This window comes from Mizuhopecten yessoensis, unplaced genomic scaffold (genome assembly GCF_002113885.1).
Source record: "Mizuhopecten yessoensis strain PY_sf001 unplaced genomic scaffold, ASM211388v2 scaffold7987, whole genome shotgun sequence".
Taxonomy (NCBI): Eukaryota; Metazoa; Mollusca; class Bivalvia; order Pectinida; family Pectinidae; genus Mizuhopecten; species Mizuhopecten yessoensis.
Genome location: NW_018407322.1, coordinates 710,324 through 720,920, shown reverse-complemented (window position 1 = coordinate 720,920; position 10,597 = coordinate 710,324). Strand labels below are relative to the sequence as shown.

The window sequence follows — 10,597 nt, the reverse complement described above, 5'->3', positions numbered from 1 at the left end:
TAACAGGTGTATGTATGGCATCCTGTATTACCACATCTTATGCAGTAACAGGTGTATGTATGGCATCCTGTATTACCACATCTTATGTAGTAACAGGTGTATGTATGGCATCCTGTATCACCACATCTTATGTAGTAACAGGTGTATGTATGGCATCCTGTAATACCACATCTTATGCACTTACAGGTGTATGTATGACATCCTGTGTTACCACATCTTATGTAGTAACAGGTGTATGTATGGCATCCTGTAATACCACATCTTATGCACTTACAGGTGTATGTATGGCATCCTGTATTACCACAGCTTATGCAGTAACAGGTGTATGCATGGCATCCTGTATTACCACCGCTTCTGTAGTAACAGGTGTATGTATGGCATCCTGTATTACCACATCTTATGCAGCAACAGGTGTATGTATGGCATCCTGTATTACCACATCTTATGTAGTAACAGGTGTATGTATGGCATCCTGTAATGCCACATCTTATGCAGTAACAGGTGTATGTATGGTATCCTGTATTACCACATCTTATGCACTAACAGGTGCATGTATGGCATCCTGTATTACCACATCTTATGTAGTAACAGGTGTATGCATGGCATCCGGTATCACCACATCTTATGTAGTAACAGGTGTATGTATTGCATCCTGTATTACCACATCTTATGCACTAACAGGTGTATGTATGGCATCCTGTATTACCACATCTTATGTAGTAACAGGTGTATGCATGACATCCTGTATTACTACATCTTATGGAGTAACAGGTGTATGTATGGCATCCTGTATTACCACAGCTTATGCAGTAACAGGTGTATATATGGCATCCTGTATTACTACATCTTATGTAGTAACAGGTGTATGTATGGCATCCTGTATTACCACAGCTTATGTAGTAACAGGTGTATGGATGGCATCCTGTATTACCACATATTATGCAGTAACAGATGTGTGTATGGCATCCTGTATTACCACAGGTTATGTAGTAACAGGTGTATGCATGACATCCTGTATTACCACATCTTATGTTATTACAGGTGTATGTATGGCATACTGTATTACCACATCTTATGTAGTAACATGTGTATGCATGACATCCTGTATTACTACAGCTTATGGAGTAACAGGTGTATGTATGGCATCCTGTATCACCACAGCTTATGTACTAACAGATGTTTGTATGGCATCCTGTATTACCACTTCTTATGTAGTTACAGGTGTATGTATGGCATCCTGTATTACCACATCTTATGTAGTAACAGGTGTATGTATGGCATCCTGTATTACCACATCTTATGCAGTAACAGGTGTATATATGGCATCCTGTATTACCACATCTTATGCAGTAACAGGTGTATGTATGACATCCTGTATTACCACATCTTATGCAGTAACAGGTGTATCTATGGCATCCTGTATTACCACATCTTATGCACTAACAGGTGCATGTATGGAATCCTGTATTACACCATCTTATGTAGTGACAGGTGTATGCATGCCATCCTGTATTACCACATCTTATGCAGTAACAGGTGTATATATGGCATCCTGTATTACCACATCTTATGTAGTTACAGGTGTATGTATGGCATCCTGTATTACCACATCTTATGCACTAACAGGTGCATGTATGGCATCCTGTATTACACCATCTTATGTAGTGACAGGTGTATGCATGGCATCCTGTATTACCACATCTTATGTAGTAACAGGTGTATGTATGGCATCCTGTATTACCACATCTTATGCACTAACAGGTGTATGGATGGCATCCTGTATTACCACATCTTATGCACTAACAGGTGTATGTATGGCATCCTGTATTACCACAGCTTATGTAGTAACAAGTGTATGTATGGCATCCTGTATTACCACAGCTTGTGTAGTAACAGGTGTATTTATGGCATCCTGTATTACCTCAGCTTATGTAGTAACAGGTGTATGTATGGCATCCTGTATTACCACAGCTTATGTGGTAACAGGTGTATGTATGGCATCCTGTATTTCCACAGCTTATGTAATAACAGGTGTATGTATGGCATCCTGTATTACCACATCTTATGCAGTAACAGGTGTATATATGGCATCCTGTATTACCACATCTTATGCACTAACAGGTGTATGGATGGCATCCTGTATTACCACATAAGATGCAGTAACAGGTGTATATATGGCATCCTGTATTACCACATCTTATGCAGTAACAGGTGTATGTATGGCATCCTGTATTTCCACATCTTATGCAGTAACAGGTGTATGTTTGGCATCCTGTATAACCACATCTTATGCACTAACAGGTGTATGTATGGCATCCTGTATTACCACATCTTATGCAGTAACAGGTGTATGTATGGCATCCTGTATTTCCACACCTTATGCAGTAACAGGTGTATGTTTGGCATCCTGTATTACCACATCTTATGCACTAACAGGTGCGTGACTTATGGTCATCCTGTATTACCACATCTTATGTAGTGACAGGTGCGTGACTTATGGTCATTTTGTTTGATATGTTAGGTGATATATTCCACTGACTAAGGATAATACCTACCTGAGCTTTTATTATTGATTAAATAACCTGGATCTTCATAACGCTGTGAAGATTAAGGATGACTTACAAAGGGACTGTATGGAGTAAAGGGCTGCATAAATTGTGGGTTTTTTTATGATTACTGAGGTTAAGTTAATTTAACTATCATAAAGCTGATGGTTTTGCTGTAATTCTATATACTAAATACTTATCTTATTTTGTTTTAATTTATAGAATTATAGAAAACTTTCGGAAGACTTCAGATATCTATCATGTATCACTATCCTTCGTTTCTTTTGTCAAGCGAAATAGCGAGCATTGCAGTCCCATACTTTGTTAATTTTGACTGCGCTTTATTTTGTTTCTTTTGTTTCACAAACCTTAACGATTCAATTATTAAGGCTGTTTTTTGGAATTTAAGGATGACTTGTATTTCACGTGATCTGTATAATCATCTGTTTACGTATTTGAATCGTACAGAAATATTCCGCCGGCAGTGGTGGTGGTCATACTCAGATGTTATACATACTTTTGTATGTAAGGACACTGCCTGACAATCTCGATGTGATGCTGGTCATGATCTTGATGGCGGTGGTCATACTTCCGATGTTATACATACTTTTGTATGCAAGGACACTGCCTAACAATCTCGATGTGGTGCTGGTGATGTTGGTGGTGGCGGTGGTCATACTTCCGATTCTTACACATACTTTTGTATGTAAGGACACTGCCTAACAATCTCGATGTGGTGCTGGTGATGTTGTTGGTGGTGGTGGTCATACCTCAGATGTTATAAATACTTTTGTATGTAAGGACACTGCCTGGTAATCTCGATGTGGTGCTATTGTGGATGTTGGTGGCGGTGGTCATACTTCCGATGTTATACATACTTTTGTATGTAAGGACACTGCCTGACAATCTCGATATGGTGCTGGTGATGATGTTGGTGGCGGTGGTGGTCATACTTCAGATGTTATACATACTTTTGTATGTAAGGACACTGCCTAACAATCTCGATGTGGTGCTGGTGATGATGTTGCACATACTAAGGGTCAGTAATATCACTGCCTACCGTACATGAGGCTGGTAATGATGAAATAGGATCCGGAATCATCGACGGTGCATGTCGATTACTTGGTGGTGGCAATCCTTTTCATGATTACGTATGATTGAAATTTTCGAGATCACGTTCGGAATGAGCACGGGGATCATCTTGAACATATGTATGTCATTCACTGTCAATTAAAATTAAATAATTTCTTGTATCTTACAGATGGTGTTTGACATCTGACAATGGCCTTCCGCACATTTTACACCAGATATGAAGATACAGTGGGAATAGCTTTTGAGGTGTATGCCGCTGCGGTGTACAAACATCCGTGGTTAATTTTAGGCTTCTGTGTCCTATATAACTGCTTATTTAGTCTGGGTTTCTTGCGATTTAGCACCGAGACCGACATGGAAAAGTTATTCACACCTAAAAACAATGAAGCATTAACAAATATGAAGAAAATAAACGAAATATTTCAAAATAAATCTAGAAACAGTTTTTTCCCGAAAGCTTTAACCAATCTCAATAAGCATGTATATGGAGGTTTAATAATACGATCGAAAGACGGTTCAAACCTCCTGAGGGAAGATGAACTAAGTGAGTTAAGGAGGATTGACAAAATCATAAGAAAGGATGTTCAGTTTGTGAACGATTCTGGTTCCGTTTTACATTATGAGGATGTGTGTGCCCGTAAAGACAGGAGGTGCGTGGTCAGTGGGGAGTTCATATTGTCCAAGAGGTTTACGATATTGAGGAAGGCACGCCGCATTCTCTATCCTAACTTCGCGGGCAAGAGTCTCTCGACCGTGTTTGGTAATGTGGGCGTAGTGGATGGTCGCCTGGTATCCGCCTCAATGCTACGCATGATGTACCATCTCCGACAGGACACTGATGAGGACAGGCAACGATCGCACGCTTGGGAGACCAGCTACGTGGATAAACTGAAACGTCTTCAAACAAATATAACTCACATTGCATTCAGAAGCTCAATGTCAGTTACCGCAGAATTCGTAAAAGGTATATTTGGCGAAAAAAAGTTCTTCGTTCTAACTATACTGTTTATGTTGCTTTATTCCACTTTTGCGATTTCTGGCGGAAATTGTGTGTCTGGACGTCATACCTTGGCTGCCGCAGGGGTTATTTCCACTTGTCTGGCCGTGCTAGGGGCGTTCGGAGCGGTTAGTGGAGCAGGCGTCAAATACGTCAACATCTGTGGTGTGATACCCTTCCTTATCGTAGGTAAGTACGTTTGTTGCCCACGGTACAGTTCATGTATGTTAATAAAACAGTACATTGTAATGACAATTACATGAAGATCAACATAAAGCTCCCCGAACTATTGGGAGGTACCGCGTAGAAGTACAAGAGCCAATTTCATTGCATTAATCAGCTAGGGCTTCATTTTCGATGTCTTAACGTTACTGATATCAGGACAGTAATGAACACCTGTGACAAACGGGACGACTTAGATTTAACAATCGTTAAGTATACTAGTCTCCGAATTACTGTTACGATTGAATCGCATCTCGATAACATTGTAGAATACATCTGGGTGGCTGCGATTTGTTCACCAAAAAATTGTTGTAATATTTTAATCGACAAGGCTTCGATTTCTATTGAAAATATACTACATGTATAATGGTGGTTTGAGCAAGGGAAATCAGTGTCTGCCATGATAAAACATGTTTCCTGTATCTGAGGTGCCAGGCCTAGGTTTCAGTTCCGAAGTGGTTGATAAGGGACATCAAGCTTATTTTTAAGTGTCCTACAGCCTCTTAGCTTCTGCAGGTAACTGGAAAATCCTTCTCCGAACACGTGGTCCTCTTCTCCTTCTACGTTTTCAATCGTATCCATGTAAATATTTCCTTGGTTCATGTATTTCACTTGTTTCCCACTTTTTGGGTTCGAAATACTGTTGTGATAAAACTTTGGTATTCTTTGTTTTTAATAGACGGTTGATGAAGTGATACCGTGTACGTGAGTTCTCTAAAGCTAAGTAACATGACATGCTACAATTGTTTACGTGTTATATATATAAATATGTTGTGATAAAGGTATCGGTCTGGACGACATGTTTATTCTGATGGCGTGTATGGCCGACACCCCGAAGACCATTCCTGTGAAAGATCGAGTAAAGCGGATGATGAGGACCGGTGGTATATCAGTAACCATGACGTCACTGACGGACTTTCTGGCATTCCTGATTGGCTCCACCTCCGTGTTCTCTAGCGTACAGTATTTCTGTACATACACAGGTAAACAGCTAAATCATAAAGCTATTCGAGAGTCAGGTATAAAATGAACGCAGATGGATCTTGATTATTAATTACGGGATTATGCCTAAACTAGAGTATTCGGCTATCCTCGTTCAAACTATACAATCTCCATTTTTTTATTCGATACTGTAGGATATCCCACGCATCTCACCTTCTGAGAAAAATATTTTGCTGTTAGAAAAGAAAATTTACAACTACCGCGATTTTCTGTACCGTAGACAATGTTTCAAGTAACAATCATGGTAGTATGACTATTCTATCTTAAGATTGCTATGACATCACATCGTAGTGCGCTAGCTAAGTTTAGGTGTGGGGTTGCACCGATACGCATCGAAACAGGCCGGTATGAGAGAATACCTTTGAGTGAAAGAAAGTGTTTCGCGTGTAAAAGCGTGGTAGAAACAGAGAGTCATGTTTTAATAGAATGTAACTTGTATGATGATCTCCGTTCAGGTCTATTGAAGGAGGCTAGTAAAATCACAAATGATTTTTACAATATGAGTAAAGATGAAAAGTTAGTTGTAATTCTAAGCAACCCTTACTTGGCGAGGTCCTGTGCCAAAACCTGTGTTAATATTCTCAATCGACGTCGCAATTTGATCTATAATTAAGCAGTAATGTGTCTTTTAATGTCAATTATTTTTATAGTTTTATATTGGCAAATTGTTTTTAATTCATAAGTATGTATATATATGTAATACTTTTACAGTCTAGAATGATAGGAGAAGAGTGAGTGTCTCGTAAGTCTAATATAGACTGGATGTAAGGGTGGGTGAGTAGACATAATTTAGAGATTGTAATAGTTGTACCTTTTACATGCGACACTATAATAAACTAATTTGAATTGAATTGAATACATTTTAGGTGTAGCTGTGCTGTTCTGCTACCTGAACCAACTACTTTTCTTCGTACCCTGTATTATCATTAACGAGAGACGTACGTTTGAGTGGCGTCACTGCATCACGTGTCAGGAGACGCGATCGTACAAACAACTAAGGGAAGCGGACCACGGCGTGGCACTTAGTCTGTGTTGTGGTGGGGAGCCCCCAAAAACACCATCAGATAGCGAAAGTCCTCTAGAGAGATACCCCAAACGCCTGATACAAAAAGTAATTTCCACTACGCCGGTAAAGGTGGGGTGTATGCTGCTGTTCATGGGATACATCGGAATGTCTATTTATGGTGCCGTGAATGTCAGTCAGAACTTCAAGGTCAGTTACCTTGTGCCAGAGGACTCGTACGTGTACCGATACCTGACATGGACAGAGAGGGACTTCCCGAACGAGGTGGTAGTATCTTTTGTGATCCATAGGGAACTCGACTACACTGACCACGCAATACAAAGCAAGGTGGCCGCCATGTTAAAAAGGGCCCGAATAGAACCACTAATACAGAGGAAACGGGAAATTAATTGGCTACTAGGGTATAAACAATCACGGTTTTACAATGTTTCTAATGATTTTATACAAGGTCTAAAAAGGTTTTTGAAATCCCGGAAGGATTATGAAATTGATGTTGTGTTAGATGAGTCAGGATACAAGATAAAGTCCTCGCGATTTTACGTGATATCAAAAGACATACGAGATTCCCAGATGACGAAGTCACTGCTAACTGGTATGAGGACCATCGCCAAGGAATCGGGTCTACCAGTCATTGTGCACGCGCCTTTATTCATCATTGGCGAACAATTTGTGGCCATTGGTACGTCGACGCTACAGACCATTTTTATTGCCATGGCTGCCACATTGGTGACCACCACGTTAACGATGCCACACCCCTTAATTGTTATCATGGTGTGCGTCAGCATGGTAAGCATTCTGACGGGTGTGTACGGCTTCATGTACATGTGGGAACTAGGTCTTAGCTCAATTACTATGGTTCAGCTCATCATGAGCATTGGATTCTCCGTCGACTTCAGTGCCCATATCTGTCACTCCTATGTCACAGCTGACGGCTCCACCAGAGCCCAACTAGTTGGAACAGCCATCTCTCGAGCTGGAGGTGCAATTATCAATGCAGCGATGTCGTCCATCATTGGCGTCCTTATGCTAGCCTTTACAACATCATATGTTTTTAAGTCATTTTTCAAAATTATGTTCCTTGTGAGTGTGTTTGGCCTTATGCATGCCTTACTGTTCCTGCCGGTGGCGTTAATTGTATGTGGTCCACGGCCAAAGGCAACAAAACAAGCAGAAGAATCTGCCACGGCGCCGTCCACAACAATATCAATGATAACTTCATCCGACGAGAGAGAGCATGCTGGACCGATAAACAACTTGTTCGCAACTGCAGAAAGCCAGAAACAAAATATTACAACACAACCCGCAGACATTTAAAATCGGGGAACACGGCTATAATTATAAAAAAATATTGCTCGTCATTAAAACTGTCCCATTCGTTACTTTTTGTCACGGGAAGACGACAGAAGTTTTGACACCTAATTGATACGTATGTCAAGAGCCTTGCACCACAGGTTACGTAAAACCCATAGCTGTCTGTATACAACGATACTTCTGTTCCCCAGCCAGCAAAGGCGTCAACAGCTTACGTTAAACCATAGCTGTCTGTATACAACGATTCTTCTGTTCCCCAGCCAGCAAAGGCGTCAACAGGTTACGTTAAACCATAGCTGTCTGTATACAACGATTATTCTGTTCCCCAGCCAGCAAAGGCGTCAACAGGTTACGTTAAACCATAGCTGTCTGTATACAACGATACTTCTGTTCCCCAGCCAGCAAAGGCTGAGTCAAATCGAAGGTATAATCCTTGTTTTTACCATTTCAATTAATGACATTCAATATTTCAAAGTGCGGAAAATGTTACACCAGCTTTATTACACCGCCTTTTAACGTTAGATAGCACGGTCTATGGTGGCTTATTACACCGCCTTTTTAACGTTAGATAACACTGTCTATGGTGGCGTGAAACCAAGCCATAGTAGTACTAGTACTTAAAAACAAAACACTCTGCAGTCAGTGTTTTCATACTAACTTTAATAGTATCTATTGGTTCAGGAATGGAATATTTTCAAAGACTGCTAGAAACTTGACTAAAAGGGACATACCATAAAATCACTGGTGAATGTTTATAACAATCAATTTAGACCCTTTAAACTGATTAGGTCAAACTAATTCACAATCTGACGTCACACTGAACCCATCTGGCAAGTATGTTAACGGAACTAGTTAAAGCAACTAGAAAATGTTTGTGCAACATACATGTCTCTGCTCATGACAATGAAAATGGAACTAAATCCAAAGAAACCGAAGTCAGTGATATAGAATATATAGATCACAATGACCTACATATAATTACTGTTGCAATTCAGCTCAAGATGTATCCTCATATGAAGTTTGCTGACAGTTGACATTTCGTTAAAACTCTAACCAGATTATATGGACAAATAGACCAACTAACAGAAAGGCAAATACTTAATAACAAAAACATATGTCTAAGACATTTTACAATTTTACACAAGAGATCCATGAGGCACGTAGTTTCACTTGTTTTTCAACCGTTAGCCATCTTGGTTTCCTTTTTACCCAAATAAGTTCAACAAATATGCTTGGTAAGTGAACTGGGTTTGGGAAAGTCGAAGATGACAAAGAGTTATTATGACTAGCCTTATTAAAATTTACCTGTTTACTGTTATGGGGGCACATACCTTTGCTTCCAAGAGGAGACCCTTTATTTCAATAAAAAAAAAAACACCTTCCTTTTTGTAGGGATACTCATACCAACCCAACATCCCTTCACTTGAGCGCAAGGGGTAGATTTAAAAGCTTAAAGTTATATATACATTCTGCCTATCACCCTGCTGCCTCCAGAGAGGTAAAATACAGCCTTCATTTATACATCATTACATTGTATATACATATTGCTACGGTATACATGATCGTATTGCATTACTTATCCAGACTTCATACATCCAGTTAAAGGCTGTCAGAACTGTTGATATGATTCGGTATACATGTATATCAGAGACAGGGGATAATGTTAGTTTAATGATTCGGTATACATGTATATCAGAGACAGGGGATGTTAGTTTAAAGATTCGGTATACATGTATATCAGAGACAGGGGAGTTAGTTTCACGATTCGGTATACATGTACATCAGAGACAGGGGATAATGTTAGTTTAATGGTTGAGTATACATGTACATCAGAGACAGGGGAGTTAGTTTAATGATTGAGTATACATGTACATCAGAGACAGGAGAGTTAGTTTAATGATTCGGTATACATGTATATCAGAGACAGGGGATAATATTAGTTTAATGATTCAGTATACATGTATATCAGAGGCAGGGAATGTTAGTTTAATGATTCGTATACATGTATATCAGAAACAGGGGATAATGTTAGTTTAATTATTCGGTATACATGTATTTCAGAGACAGGGGATAATGTAAGTTTAATGATTCGGTATCCATGTATATCAGAGACAGAGGATAATATTAGTTTAATGATTCGATATACATGTATATCAGAGGCAGGGTATGTTAGTTTAATGATTGAGTATACATGTATATCAGAGAGAGGTGAGTTAGTTTAATGATTTGGGATACATGTATATCAGAGACAGGGGAGTTAGATTCACGATTCGGTATACATGTACATCAGAGACAGGAGAGATAGTTTAATGATTCGGTATCCATGTATATCAGAGACAGGGCATAATATTAGTTTAATGATTGGGTATACATGTTTATCAGAGACAGGGGATAATGTAAGTT

At 39.5% G+C, this 10,597-nt stretch overlaps 1 protein-coding gene across 1 annotated transcript in view; it reads left to right on the top strand.

The window, feature by feature from the left end:
• LOC110454661 (patched domain-containing protein 3-like) overlaps positions 1–10,202 on the top strand; it is a 13,479-nt gene extending 3,277 nt beyond the window's left edge. The window contains exons 2-4 of the mRNA XM_021504295.1: positions 3,808–4,824; positions 5,640–5,840; positions 6,726–10,202. Of these exons, the coding sequence (XP_021359970.1) occupies positions 3,828–4,824; positions 5,640–5,840; positions 6,726–8,197 (2,670 nt within the window). The 5' untranslated portion in view covers positions 3,808–3,827 and the 3' untranslated portion in view covers positions 8,198–10,202. The remainder of the gene's footprint in view (positions 1–3,807; positions 4,825–5,639; positions 5,841–6,725) is intronic.
• Positions 10,203–10,597: the final 395 nt, after the last annotated feature.